The sequence below is a fragment of the Tachyglossus aculeatus genome, chromosome 17, assembly GCF_015852505.1.
Source record: "Tachyglossus aculeatus isolate mTacAcu1 chromosome 17, mTacAcu1.pri, whole genome shotgun sequence".
Taxonomy (NCBI): domain Eukaryota; kingdom Metazoa; phylum Chordata; class Mammalia; order Monotremata; family Tachyglossidae; genus Tachyglossus; species Tachyglossus aculeatus.
Genome location: NC_052082.1, coordinates 53,335,896 through 53,350,983, shown reverse-complemented (window position 1 = coordinate 53,350,983; position 15,088 = coordinate 53,335,896). Strand labels below are relative to the sequence as shown.

General features: G+C 55.6%; 1 protein-coding gene across 1 annotated transcript; it reads left to right on the top strand.

Annotated features, from left to right (window-relative positions):
• Positions 1–353: 353 nt before the first annotated feature.
• Positions 354–11,915, top strand: LOC119939087 (extensin-like). The gene is made up of 6 exons (XM_038758849.1): positions 354–368; positions 9,034–9,151; positions 9,959–10,221; positions 11,063–11,142; positions 11,277–11,313; positions 11,805–11,915. The coding sequence occupies exons 1-6, from the start codon at positions 354–356 to the stop codon at positions 11,913–11,915; spliced, it is 624 nt and encodes a 207-aa protein (XP_038614777.1).
• The last annotated feature ends 3,173 nt before the right edge of the window (positions 11,916–15,088 follow it).

The following is a 15,088-nucleotide window of genomic DNA, read 5'->3' as shown; positions in this document are numbered from 1 at the left end:
CGAGGGAGGAGGAGGGCCACCCCCCACCCACCCCCCAGTCAGGTCTTGGACACGGCGGGCTCAAGCACGTATACACGCACATATCCATACACCTGTGAGCCCACTGTTGGGTAGGGACTGTCTCTCTATGTTGCCAACTTGGACTTCCCAAGCGCTTAGTCCAGTGCTCTGCACACAGTAAGCGCTCAATAAATACGATTGATTGATTGATTGATACACCGGCCGCCCTGCGCTGCCTATGCCGGGGGGAGGGGGAGGCAGGGAGGGCGAGGGTCCCCGACATCCCTCCCGCCGCCCCCTTCAGCCTCCCGTCCTGACTCTCCCGGCAGAGCGGGATGGGGGGAATCGTCGCCATGGCAACCGATGAGGTTTGTACGGATCTTGTTTCCCTGAGGCCTTGGGGGAACCTGGCAACCAGCCCCGGAGGACGGGAAGGGGGCGGGGGGGGGGGTCCTCCTCTGCCTCCCCAAACCGGGGCCACGACTGAGTCACCGGGGAGAGCCGAACAACGAAGGGTTAATGGGAGGGGGGGCGGGGGACCCGGGGTCTGGCGTGGGGAGGGGGTGGTAAGCACCCGATGGCTGGGGGGGCACGGGAGGCCCCTCCTCACCCCGGAGGAGGGCCGAGCGGAGAGGAATTGGGGTTAGGTGGGCGCAGGGTGGGTGGGTGGGGGTGTCTCCAGTCCCAGAGGGCTTCCTGGAGGAAGGGCTGCTTGCCCATGCCCTCCATAACTTGCTTTTCCGGCAGCTCCGGGCCCAGCCCCCTGCAACCGCCGGGCACCACTGCCCTACCCAAGGCGACCCTTCCCCACCGCCGGGCCTCCGGGCACACCCACCCTAATGGCCTCATCCCCTTTTAGACTGTAAGCCCACTGTTGGGTAGGGACTGTCTCTATATGTTGCCAATTTGTACTTCCCAAGCTCTTAGTACAGTGCTCTGCACATAGTAAGCGCTCAATAAATACGATTGATGAGGATGATGATGATGATCCCGCCCCCCCTACCCCCAGCCTTTGGATGGGGGTGTTCTTTTAGGTGGGCCTCTGCTCTGCCCTCCGTCTTCACAATCCCTGCCATTCGTCTGCTATGTGACCTTGGGTAAATCACTTCCTCTGTACCTCAGTTTCCTCATCTGTAAAATCGGGATTCATTCATTCAATCGTACTTATTGAGCGCTTACTGTGTGCAGTGCACTGTACTAAGCCTTTGGGAAGTACAAGTTGGCAACATACAGAGACGGTCCCTACCCTGTTGGGACCCTGTAGGGACTGTCTCTATATGTTGCCAACTTGTGCTTCCCAAGCGCTTAGTACAGTGCTCTGCACACAGTAAGCGCTCAATAAATACGATTGATTGATTGATTGATTAATTGATAGAATGGGGGAGACAGACAACAAAACAAAACATGTAGACAGATGTCGTCAGAACAAATAGAATTAAAGCTAATATTTATTTATGTTTACTTACGTATATTAATGTCTGTCTCCCTCTCTAGACTGCTATTATTGCTGTTTTGTACTTTCCCAAGCGCTTAGTAATAATAATATTACTTTCCCAAGCACTTAGTAATAATAATATTACTTTCCCAAGCGCTTAGTACAGTGCTCTGCACTGTAAAAACGATTCCGTTGTTGGGTAGTGACCATCTCTATATGTTGCCGACTTGTACATCCCAAGTGCTCTGCACAAAGTAAGCACTCAATAAATACGATTGAATGAATGAATGAATAATTGACTACGTAAACGATTGAATTGATAAATACGATTGAATGACTGAATGACTCAGCTCGTTGTGGGCAGGGAATGTGTCTGTTGTTGTAGTGTGCTCTCCTAAGCGTTTAGTACAGTGCTTTGCACACAGTAAGCCCTCAATACATACCCTTGAATGAAGTACCTGAGCTTCCTCCCCCTTAAACTGTCAGTCCCGCGTGGGTCCGGGACTGTGTTGGATCTGATTCTCCTGTACCTTTCCCAGCGCTTAGTGCAGTGCTTAGCTCAGAGTAAGAACTCAATCAATTCAACAAATATCCTTCTTCTGTCCTTGTGGATTCCCTCCCTCCTTTCCCCCAACCCGCCTCTCCCCCCCATCACGCTCACTGCACTTCCCCCTCACTCCATTCAATCAATCATATTTATTAATAATTGTGGCACTTGTGAAGCATTCGCTATGTGTTAAGCCCTGTTCTAAGCGCTGGGGAAGGTGCAAGGTAATCAGGTGAGACAGTCCCCGTTCCACAGAGGGCTCACAGTCCAATCAATATCAATCAATCAATCATATTTATTGAGCGCTTGCTGTGTGCAGAGCACTGTACTAAGCGCTTGGGAAGTACAAGTCGGCAACACATAGAGACAGTCCCTACCCAACAGCGGGCTCACAGTCCAAGTAGAAAGGTATCAAATCCCCATTTTACAGATGAAGTAACTGAGGTACAGAGAAGTTAAGTGACTTGCCCCAAGGTCACCCAGCAGGGTTGTGGCAGAGCCGGGATTGGCTCCCAGGCCTGTGCTGAGTGCTCACTGGGTGCAGAGCACTGTAATAAGCGCTTGGGAAAGTACAACAGACTTGGTAGACACGTTCCCTGTCCACAAGGAGTTTACAGGCTAGAGGCCTCCCCCACGGCTGTCTCTCTGCCCCCACCTTAGCCCCCAAACTCACTGCGCCCCGACTTTCTGCTCCTTCAGCTCTCTCGGTCTCTGTTTTCTTCCTCACTCTTTGCCCCGCTCCTCTCGGTCCGTCGTCTCCCTCTGCCCCTTGCCCTCGTCCCTCTAGACTGTAAGCTCCCTGTGAACCGGGAACCGCTCTACCAACTCGGTGATTTTGTGCTCTCCCAAGCACTGAGTACAGTGCTCTGCACACGGTAAGCGCTCAATAAATACCATCGATTGGCTGATCTTCCCTTCGGCTCCCCTGAGTCAACCTCCTGCTCTGTAATCATCATCATCATCATCAATCGTGTTTATTGAGCGCTTACTATGTGCAGAGCACTGTACTAAGCGCTTGGGAAGTACAAATTGGCAACATATAGAGACGGTCCCTACCCAACAGTGGGCCCTCACCTGATCTTTGGCCTTCCCTAAGGGGCTTCTTTTCAGCAGGCGACAAACTCTTCAGGCCTGGCCCCTGGGTCCTCACCCCCGCTCAGCTCCCAGGACCTGTCCTAACATTTCCTTCTCCGGCTGGGGCCCCCTTGGCTCTCCTTCCCCTGCCTCTCCCCCGCCCCCCGACTTTTTTTATGGTATTGGTTAAGCGCTTACTATAGTCCAGACACTATACTAAGCGCTGGGGTAGGTACAAGCTGATCAAGTTGGATACAGTCCCTGTCCCACATTCATTGATTTGGTCAATCCTATTTGTGGAATGCTTATTCATTCATTCATTCAATCGTATTTATTGAGCGCGTACTGTGTGCAGTGCACTGTATTAAGCGCTTGGGAAGTACAAGTTGGCAACATATAGAGACAACAATGGGCTCGCAGTCTAGCAGTGTGCTTATTGTGTGCATAGCACTGTACTAAGCGTTTGGGAGAGGGCTCTGTCATTCATTCAGTCATATTTAGTGAGCGCTTACTGTGTTTACTGTGTTCAGAGCACTGTGCTAAGCGCTTGGGAAAGTACAATACAACAACACTGAGCCCGTTGTTGGGTAGGGACCGTCTCTATATGTTGCCAACATGTACTTCCCAAGCGCTTAGTACAGTGCTCTGCACACAGTAAACGCTCAATAAGTACGATTGAATGAATGAATGAATGAACAATAAAAAGTGACATTCCCCAAGCCCCATTTTACAGATGAGGTAACCGAGGCACAGAGAGGCGAAGTGACTTGCCCCAGGTCACACAGCAAACACCGGCTGTGTCCCCTTGCCCCTCCCCCCAGAGGCCCCCTGAACCTCCAGCCTCTGTTCCAAATAAGTGATGACGATGAAGATGATGGTGATGGTATCTGTTAAGCACTTACTATGTGCCAAGCACTGTTCTAAGCGCTGGGGTACTTAAAGGGTAATCAGGTTGTCCCATGTGGAGCTCACAGACTTAATCCCCATTTTACAGATGAGGTAACTGAGGCACAGAGAAGCTAAGTGACTTGTAAGTCACACAGCTGATGATTGGCAGAGGCGAGATTAGAATCCACGACCTCTGACTCCTAAACCCGGGCTCTTTCCACTAAACTACGCTGCTTTTTCACTCCCATCCTCACTCCCGTCCTTGACGCCATCTCTCTCCCGGAACCTGTCCATCCGCCCCGTGGGGCTCCCCGCATCCACCACATTGGAAGCAGCGTGGCTCAGTGGAAAGAGCCCCGGCTTTGGAGTCAGAGGTCATGGGTTCTAATCCTGACTCCGCCACATGTCTGCTGTGTGACATTGGGCAAGTCACTTGACTTCTCTGAGCCTCAGTTACCTCATCTGTAAAATGGGGATTAAGACTGTGAGCCCCACATGGGACAATCTCATCACCTTGTATCCCCCCCAGCGCTTAGAACAGTGCTTGGCACATAGTAAGTGCTTAACAAATACCATCATTATTACTATTATTATTATTGGACTGTGAGCCCACAGTCTAGACTGTGAGTCCACTGTTGGGTAAGGACCGTCTCTATATGTTGCCAACTTGTACTTCCCAAGCGCTTAGTACAGTGCTCTGCACACAGTAAGCGCTCAATTAATATGATTGATTGATTGATTATGTCGCCAGCTTCCCAGCCTGGCTGTGCCCCCCGTCCCTGTCCCGTCCTTCCCATCCCCTCTCACCCCGCCCCAGCCGCGCCCCACTTGTTTTGATGTCTATCTCTCCTCTCTTCTAGACTGTAAACTCGTTGTGGGCAGGGATGGTCTCTCTTTATTACTGAATTGTACTTTCCTAAGTGCTTGGTACAGTGTTCTGCACACAGTAACCGCTCAATAAATACGATTGAATGAATGAATGAACAACTCATTAGAGAAGCAGCGTGGCTCAGTGGAAAGAACACGGGCTTTGGAGTCAGGGGTCACGGGTTCGAATCCCGACTCTGCCATATGTCTGTTGTGTGACCTTGGGCAAGTCACTTTACTACTCTGAGCCTCAGTTACCTCATCTGTAAAATGGGGATTAAGACTGTGAGCCTCACGTGGGACAATTTAATCACCTTGTATCCCCCCAGCGCTTAGAACAGTGCTTTTCACATAGTAAGCGCTTAACAAATGCCATCATCATCATCAGCTGTGACTTTGGGCAAGTCACTTAACTTCCCCCTCTCCATCACCCGCGCCTTATCTCCTTCCCTTCCCCACAGCACCTGTATATATGTTTGTACATATTTATTACTCTAATTATTTATTTTACTTGTACATCTCTATTCTATTTATTTTATTTTGTTAATATGTTTGGTCTTGTTCTCTGTCTCCCCCTTCTAGACTGTGAGCCCACTGTTGGGTAGGGACCGTCTCTATATGTTGCCAACTTGGACTTCCCAAGCGCTTAATACAGTGCTCTGCACACACAGTAAGCACTCAATAAATACGGTTGATTGATTGATTAACTTCTTTGTGCCTCAGTTCCCTCATCTGTAAAATGGAGATTAAGACTGTGAGCCCCCCGTGGGACAACCTGATCTCCTTGTAACCTCCCCAGCGCTTAGAACAGTGCTTTGCACGTAGTAAGCGCTTAATAAATGCCATCAACGCCCCCCCCCCCCCCAAAAAAAACCTCCTGGCTTCCAGTTCTGGCACGGAGCCCCGCTCCAGCCATGCAAACCCCTGCCTTGCCCCCTGCACCTCAATCAGTGGTATTTATTGAGCGCCTCACTGTGTGCACAGCACTGGACTAAGCGCTTGGGAGGGTGCAATACAACAGAGTTAGTAGACACGATCCCTGTCCACCAGGAGTTTGCAGACTGGAGGAGGAGACAGACACTAAAATAAATGACAGGTAGGGGAAAGATCCATTCATAAATACAGAGAAGCAGTGTGGCCTAGTGGAAACAGCCCGGGCCTGGATATCCGAGGACCTGGGTTCTAATCCCGGCTCTGCCGCTTGTCTGCTTTGTGATCTTGGACCACTCACTTAATTTCTCTGTGCCTCAGTTTCCTCTTCTGTAAAACGGGGATTAAATTCTACCCCCTCCAACTTGGACTCTGTGCCCCATGAGGGACCGGGACTGTGTTTAACCTGATTATCTTGTATCTACCCCAGCGTTTATAGAGTGTTTTGACACATAGTAAACGCTGACGAATATAGTAATGACAATAGTAATAGTATTTCTGTTGATGCTATTGATGCCTGTCTGCTTGTTTTGTTTTGTTTTGTTGTCTGTCCCCCCCACCCCTTCTAGACTGTGAGCCCGTTGTTGGGTAGGGACTGTCTCTATTTGTTGCCAAAGTGTACTTTCCAAGCGCTTAGTTCAGCGCTGTGCACACAGTAAATGCTCAATAAATACGATTGAATGAATAATAATAATAATAAGTACTGAGAGCGTTGGGATGGAGTGTGTACCTTAGGGCTGGGGTGGCACAGACTCAACGGCAAAGCTGTTGCAGCAATCAATCTGTCAGTGGTATTTCCTGAGCACTTACTTTGTGCAGAGCACTGCACAAAGTGCGTGGGAGTATATAATACAGTCGGTAGGCACAAGGCCTGCCCTCAAGGACCTTTCAGTCTAAGCTCTAGGCCCTCTCCCACCTCTCCCTCCCTCCTCACCTCACTGGAACCACCCCAGTCTTTAGGCCCCAGCTCAAAGCCTAAAGAGAAGCAGCGTGGCTCAGTGGAAAGAGCCCGGGCTCTGGAGTCAGAGGTCATGGGTTCAAATCCCGCTCCTCCAATTGTCAGATGTGTGACTTTGGGCAAGTCACTTCACTTCTCTGTGCCTCAGTTACCTCGTCTGTAAAATGGGGATTAATACTGTGAGCCCCACGTGGGACAACCTGATCACCTTGTAAACTCCCCAGCGCTTAGAACAGTGCTTTGCACATAGTAAGGGCTTAATAAATGCCATTAAAAAAAGCCACCGCCTCCTCCAGGGAGCCTTCCTGTACTAATCAGAGACCCAAGTCCAAGTCTTCAGAACCTCAACAGCTCCTCCACCCCCATCCCCCGCAGCCTTCTGCGACCGTTCTGGGAGATCCAGGGTTGAAAGGGTTCATGTCCGACCTTAATAACCCACCCTTTCCTGTCCCACCACCCAAACCCTTCAGGACGGGGATAATGGAAAATCTTTATTCCCCCATTCTCCTCTTCCCGTCCGGATCCTCCGACCTTCCCTCGGCTTCTCCTCTTGCCACCAGATTCTCCTTCCTTCCCTAGCGGTTTCCCACTTCCCACTCTTCTTTCCAGCCTGGACTCCTCCCCCCTCCTCTCCGTTCCCCTGGGCGCCTCCCTCTTCCCATTCATAAAACTAGGAGCGATGTCTTTATGAATCAGGCCAACGGCCCAGTCAGTGCAATCAGTCAGTCAGTCAGTGGCATTTACTGAGCGCTTCCTGTGTGCTGAGCACTTGTACTAAGCGCTTGGCGGAGTACAACAGAACGGAGTTGGTAAATATAATACAGGAGTTTACACCCTAAGGCAATCTTTCTGTCTCCAACAGTCGCACCGAAGGATTAACTCATGAAGAGTTGCCAACCTTCTTGATGCAGTCTTCATTTGCGGTACCCGTGGTAATTTCTAATCAATCGAGCAATAGTATTTGTTGAGCGCTTACTGCATGCAGGGCACCGTCCTGAGTGCTTCAGCGAGTACAATGCAACCGGGTCGGTAAACACATTCCCCGCCCACGAGTTGAATGAATGAACGAGTTTACAGTCTAAAGGTGAGTTTCCAGTCTCTAATCTTTGACTTCTTTCTCACTTCTCTCTCTCCCCCTCATTTTCCCTCCATTTTCTTCCGGTTCCTTGCACTTTTTCCCCATTCCCACCCTCTGGCCCGGGTCCTTCCGTTTTCCACTTCCACCCCGTCTCAATCTCGCGCCCACCCACCCGCTGCCTCTGCTTGGCTGCTCAGTGGAAAGAGCCCGGGCTTGGGAGTCAGAGGTCGTGGGTTCTAATCCCGGCTCCGCCACTTGTCAGCTGTGTGACTTTGGGCAAGTCAGTTCACTTCTCTACGCCTCAGTTCCCTCATCTGGAAAATGGGGGTGAAGAACTGTGAGCCCCACGTGGGACCACCTAATTACCTTGTATCTCCCCCAGCGCTTTAAACGGTGCTTGGCACCTAGTAAGCGCTTAACGAACACCATCATCAACATCAGTGGGACCCCCTCGCTCTCTTTCTTTCTCTCCCCCTCGCCGCCCTGTGCCTGCCCAGCTCCCCTCTCCTCGCAGGTTCATTCATTCATTCAATCGTATTTATTGAGCGCTGGGTGCAGAGCACTGTACTAAGCGCTTGGAAAGCACAATACAGCAAATACAATGAATGCAACCTCTCCCCCACCAAGTCATCCTGCAGCCCTCTCCGCCTGACTGAGAGGCAACCGAGTCCTGCCCTCCCCCTCTGCCCACGAGATTTCCCCGCGGCACTAATGTCGCTTAACAAATACCATAATTGTTATTATTATAATGTCCCCAGCCGGAATGGATTTATTCAATTATATTCAAGCCCGCCTCTCCCTCTATACCGTCAGCTCCTTGTGGGCAGGGAACGTTCCTGCCAACTGTATTGTATTGCGCTCTCCCAAGTGCTTAGTACAGTGCTCTGCACACCCAATAAGCGGTCGATAAATGCCACTAATTAATGAATTGATTGGTTGATTGATCGTGATCCTCCCTCCTCCCGGCCCCACCTCCCTCCGTCTCTCCCCCTGCCTGCCTGAGGCCTGGTCCCTGCCAGGCCGCCTCCCCCAGGAAACCCTCCCGGATTGCACGGATCCTCGTTCTCCAGGCTTTCCCCCAAGCCCGGTGCCGGTCTATAGATCAGCGTCTGCAGACGGAGCCCCCCCACCCGGACTCTCTGCCTCTCCTGTGCCCCCTCCCCGCCCCCCGGGCCCGATCCCTCTGATGGTGACGTCTCTGCCCTTGCCGCGGGGGCGGCTATGACGCTGCCACGGAAAACGTTGTGACGTCGTAGAGTTGCTACTCCGGAGAAGCTGCCAGGAGGGAAGGAGGGAGTGGGAACGGCTGTGGGCGGGGCGGGCAGGATTCCCGCCACCACACGCAGACCGGGACCCACTCCCCCTCCAACGGGAGTGCGGAGGTGGCAGGACATCAATCAATCCGTCGGTGGTACGTATTGAGCGCTTCTGGCGTTCAGGGCACTGTCCCAACAGCTTGGGAAAGCACAGCCCAACCACAGGCCCGGCCCGCCAGGAGTTTACAGTCTACGGGACACGCAGGGCACAAGATAGGAAGGTGGGACTCGTCGGTTTTCCTACCCTCGGTGCCTCAGTTTCCCCTTCTCGAGACCGAAGACCCCCATCTGCCCGAGAGCCCTGGCACCCCTCCGTCACGCTGATAGAAATCCAGGTGCCTCTCAGAATGCCCCCTGGGTCCCGCCCCCTGGGTAGTTATGCCCTACCCGCATAACTAATGAGCTGTCACTTCCGCCGGACTCAGTTTCCCCTCTCCGCCCCCCCAGCTCTTCCGAAAGGGGGGTTACTCCGCATAGATATTTAACCCCTCGATGCTTCGACCTGTGCTTGGGGGTTGGGGGGTGGGGGCTCCAGTCCTCTCTCCCCCGCCCCTTCCATCCATCCATCCGTCTATCCATCCATCCATCCATCCATCCATCCATCCATCCATCCTTCCGTCCGTCCATCCATCCATCCATCCATCCATCCATCCATCCTTCCGTCCATCCATCCATCCATCCTTCCGTCCGTCCATCCATCCATCCATCCATCCATCCATCCGTCCATCCAACCATCCATCCATCCATCCATCCATCCATCCATCCATCCTTCCGTCCATCCAACCATCCGTCCTTCTCCCCCCCCCGCCCTCCAGGCTCCCCCCGGCCCCGGTGCCCCCTCCCCCGTGGCCGCCGCTATAAATAGGCCTCTTCCAGTTTCCTAAATTCCCCGCTGACGTGGGCGCCACGTCAGTGTGTAGGAGCCGCGGCCGCATGAACGAGGAGCCGGCCCGACCACTCTCCCCGCCTATAAAAGCCGCGACGCCAAGCCCGCCGCTGCGGGAACGGGAGCCGGGCACCGGCCGACGGGCACCGGGCACCGGCCGACGGGCACCGGCCGACGGGCACCGGCCGACGGGCACCGGGCGAAGGGCAGCTCCCACCCGCCCAGCCCGGCGGCCCCGCCAGGTAAGAGTGGCCGGAGGGAACGGAGACAGACGAGGACCGGACACCGGGGGAGAGAGAGAGAGAGAGAGACAGACCCGGGGGAGACAGACAGACCGGGGAAGAGAGACAGACCCGGGGGAGACACAGACCGGGGAGAGAGACCGGGGGAGACAGACCGGGGGAAGACAGACCGGGGGAGACAGACCCGGGGGAGACAGACCGGGGGGAGACAGACCTGGAGAGAGGGACCCGTGGGAGACAGACCGGAGGAGACAGGTCCGGGGGGAGAGACCTGGAGAGAGAGAGACCTGGAGAGAGAGAGACCTGGGGGAGAGACAGGTCCGGGGAGAGACACCTGGAGAGAGAGAGACCCGGGGGAGAGACAGCCCCGGGGGAGACAGACCGGGGGAGGCAGACCTGGGGAGACAGACCCGGGGAGAGAGACCTGGGGAGACAGGCCGGGGGAGAGAGACCTGGAGAGACAGGCCGGGGGAGAGAGACCCGGGGAGGAGAGAGAGTCCTGGAGAGATAGACCTGGGGTGAGAGACCGGGGGAGACCGACAGACCCGGGGGAGACAGACAGACAGAGGCCGGGGATCCGGGAGGGGGGACCGGGGCTCGCCGGGCGGCCGGGGGAGCTGGAGCGTGAAGAAGGCAGGCGGGCGGGCAGGCGGGCGGGCAGGCAGGCAGGCGGGCGGGCGGGCGGGCGGGCGGGCAGGCAGGCGGGCGGGCGGGCAGGCAGGCAGGCGGGCGGGCAGGCCGGGGTCTGGGCCGGACACGTGCGGCCGCCGGCATCCTGGTCCCCCCGGCATCCCGGCATCCCGGTCCCCCTGGCATCCCGGCATCCCGGTCCCCGTGGCAGGCATCCTGGCCCCTGGTGGACCCCGGCGGGGCCCCGGAGAGCCCCTGTCTCCCGCCCCAGAGCTGGGGGCTTCCTGCGGGGTGGGCGGCGGGGCCGGACCCCTCCCCCGCCCCCCCCCCCCCCCGTGAGCAATCCGCCGCCCCGACCCCTTCTGGGCCCCTTCCTCCCCTCCCGGTGCCGCCGCCGCCCCCGTCCCCGTCCTCCCTCTCCGCAGCGCCGTGACTCAGCCGCGGCCGCCGAGCGGGGAGAGGGCGGGGGGCGGCAGGGGGGACGCGCCCCCCCGAGGACGCCCCCCTCCCCTTCTCTCCTCTCCTCTCCTCCCCCTCCACCCCTCCCCTCCCCTGGGACCGCAGATCGTCCTACAGCCCCCCCCCATCGCCCCATCGCCCCATCGCCCCCTCTCCATCCCTCCATCCCTCCATCCCTCCATCCCTCCCTCCCTCCCTCCCGTCCCCCTCCATCGCCGGGCCGGAGCTGTCCGCTCAGCACCGGACGGGAGCCGCCCCGCCCCCCGGCTCCCCGCCCCCCCCCCGGCTCCCCCCGGCTCCCCGCCCCCCCGGGGGCTGCGGCCTCCTACGTCACACGGGCTCTGACGTCAGAGGCCGCGTGCTGCTCCTCGCCGCCCCCCGGAAGAGCGGAGGAGGAGGAGGGGGAGGGGGAGGAGGGGGCGGGGCGGGGGCCCGGCCGTCCGTCCGTCCGTCCGTCCGTCCGTCCGCCCGTCCGTCCGCCCCCCGGGCGGGAGCGGGAGCAGGGGCAGGAGGATCCGGAGCCGTCGGCGCCCGCCCCGGCAGCGCGCCGGACCCTTGGCCGCAGGCTGCTTTACTGCCCGCCCCGCCCCGCCCCGCCTCAGTAACAGTCTCCGGTCACGGACCCCGGCGGAGCAGGAGGAGCAGGAGGAGCAGGAGGAGGAGAAGCAGGAGGAGCAGGAGGAGCAGGAGGAGGAGGAGGAGGAGGAGCAGGAGGAGCAGGAGGAGGAGGAGGAGCCCCCCGGAGCTGTCCGCGGTGCTGAGCCCCGGTGCCCCGGAGCCCGCCCCCCGCCCCCCGCCCCCCCTCCGCCGCGGGCTGTGACGTCAGGAGCCTCCGGAGCGGCCGCGATGACGTCACCGCCCCCGCCCCCGCGTCTCCAGGGCAACCGTGGCTTTCGATTGTTACTGTGGGAACCGGGGGTAACAGTCTACAGCCATGGTCGCCCCGCAGCACGCCCACGCCACCACGTGCCCCGCACCCACCCACCCCCACCACCACCACGACCACGACGCCCCCGAGGATTTCCGCTCGGACTCCGGGCTCGGCCGAAAAGCCCCCCCCCCCCAAAGAAAACCAGCCGCAGCCCCCTTCCGCACAAAGCCCCCCAACCCCCGGGCCGGAGACCAGGCCCACGGGATCCCGGCCTTGCCACCCGCTCCTCTCCTACATGGAGCCCCTCGTTGGGCAGGGACCGCCTCCATCTGTTGATTCATCCATTCAATCGTCTTTATTGAGCGCTTACTGTGTGCACAGCACTGTCCTAAGCGCTCAAGTTGGCAACATATCGAGACGGTCCCTACCCAACAGCGCGCTCACAGCCTAGAAGTTGATGGTTTGTACTTTGCCAAGCGCTTAGTCCAGCGCTCCGCACACAGTAAGCGCTCAACCAACACGATTGAATGCATGAATAGACGCATCTAGGCCGCGCGGGAAGCGGCTCCAGGACAGACGCCCACCTCTTCCCTACTTGACACGTCAATCAATCAATCAATCAATCGTATTTATTGAGCGCTTACTGTGTGCAGAGCACTGCATTAAGCGCTTGGGAAGTACAAGTTGGCAACATATAGAGACAGTCCCTACCCAACAGTGGGCTCACCCTCCTCCCTGCCGGGGCTCAGCTGCCTTCCCCAACGAGGGCGGTTCGGGGTTCGAGTCCTTCCTTTAGGGCCGCCGGGGCCAGAGAGGGGTGGGTGGGCTGCGGGAAGCCCGCCTTGATGGCAAGCTACCTCCCCCGAGGGGCTCAGATTGCCCCCCACATCCCCCCGACCTCTCTTTCGGGGAGCAGGGGGTTCCTCGTTCTCTCTTCAATCCCCTAAAGGCCGAAGAGACCCAGCCCGCCCGGTGAGTGCTCATGGCTGTATTGTATTCTCCCAAGCGCTTAGTACAGGTCTCTGCACGCAGAAAGCGCTCAATAAATACCATCGAATGACCAGATGGATTAAACTGGACTGGCTCGGGCTGGGACGCGATGCGGGGGACGGGGGCGTCCCCCCCGCTGCTCCAGAGGTGAGTGGGAGAAACAGGGTGAGAAGGGATTCTGGGAGTGAGAATAATAATAATAAGAAGAATAATGTTGGTATTTGTTAAGAAGCGCTTACTATATGCCAAGTGCTGTGTGTGTGTGTGTGGGGGGGAGCAAGGTAATCAGGTTGTCCCACGTGGGGCTCACAGTCTTCATCCTCATTTTCCAGATGAGGGAACTGAGGCACAGAGAAGTGAAGCGACTTGCCCGAAGTCACACAGCTGACATGTGAGGGAGGTGGGATTCGAACCCATGACTTCTGACTCCCAAGCCCGTGTGAGGGTGGGAAGACAGTGAAAATCCCCTAGGTCGTTGGGTCTAATTTATTCCGCCTTGGCTGTAAATTTTTTTTTAGGGCAAGGATCGTGTCTTCCAACTGTGGCACTGTCCAGCATTCAGTACAGGGCTCTGCACACAATGAGAGTTCATTAAATACCATAGAAAGCGGTGCGGCCTAGTGGAAAGAGTCTGGGCCCGGGAGTCAGAGGAAATCTCCACTCCACCACTTTCATACTGTGTGATCTTGGGGAAGTCATTTAAATTCTCTGTGCCTCAGTTTCCTCGTCTGTAAAATGGGAATTCACAACACCTGCTCTCCCTCCCACTTGGACTGCGAGCCCCACGAGGTCAGGGGCTCTAATCGACCTCATCAGTAACTTTTATTTACCTCAGTGTTTAAAACAGTGGTTAACACATTGGAAGCGCTTAATCAATCAATCAATCGTATTTATTGAGCACTTACTATGTGCAGAGCACTGTACTAAGCGCTTGGGAAGCACAAATTGGCAACATATAGAGACAGTCCCTACCCAACAGTGGGCTCACAGTCTAAAACGGGGAGACAGAGAACAAAAACAAACATACTAACAAAATAAAATAAATAGAATAGATATGTACAAATAAAATAAATAAATAAATTTATTAACAAATGAAGGTTAATGAATGAATGGATGTTCGGATCCATTCTACTTGCGTATCCGTGTTCTAGAGTCCGGGGGAAACAGCAGAATGACAGGGAGGCAGGGGGATGGCCAGGAGGGAAGACTTCAAGCAGGAATGGGATTCTAATACTAATTGTGGTATTTGTTAAGCAATTACTATGTGCCAAACGCTGTACTAAGCACCAGGGTAGATACGAGATAATCCATTCCCCACATTGGGCTCACAGTCTAGCTAGGAGGGAGAATAGATATTTAAACCCTATTTTGCAAATGAGGAAACTGAGGCACAGAGCAGTTCAGTGACTGGCCCAAAGTCACTCAGCAGGTAAGTGGCAGAACTGAGGTTAGCACTCAAGTCCTCTGACACCCAGGCTGGTGCTTTTTCCACTAGGCCATGTTTTAGTAGGATTCTGAAGGAGGGGAGGGAGATGGCCTGGTGAAGTGCAGGGTGGAGGGGAGTTTGGGGAGCAGTTGGTATGAATCCGCCTTCAGAATGGTGGAGAGTTGAGGATTAGGAAGGTTGATGAAGTGCCCATGTCTGGAAGTTTTGCTTCCCCCAGTTTAACCATGGAGGAGAGACAACCTTTTTTTTTTTCTTTGAATGTGCCAGGAACTGCACAAAGCACTGGAATAGTTACAAAATAATCGGGTTGAACACAGTCTCTATCCCACATAGGGTCTCAGTCTTAATCCCCCTTTCACAGATGAGAGAACTGAGGCACAAAGTAGTAAAGTGACTTGCCTGAGGTCAGACACTAGACAAGAACCTAAATCCTCTGACACTCGGGTCCGGGCTCTTTTCACTAGGCCACA

Coding starts and splice junctions, on each gene's coding strand:
- LOC119939087 (XM_038758849.1), top strand. Junction 9,152..9,958: donor CCACTCCCCCTCCAACGGGA/GTGCGGAGGTGG, acceptor CGCTATAAATAG/GCCTCTTCCAGTTTCCTAAA. Junction 11,314..11,804: donor GGCCGCCGAGCGGGGAGAGG/GCGGGGGGCGGC, acceptor CCCGGGCGGGAG/CGGGAGCAGGGGCAGGAGGA.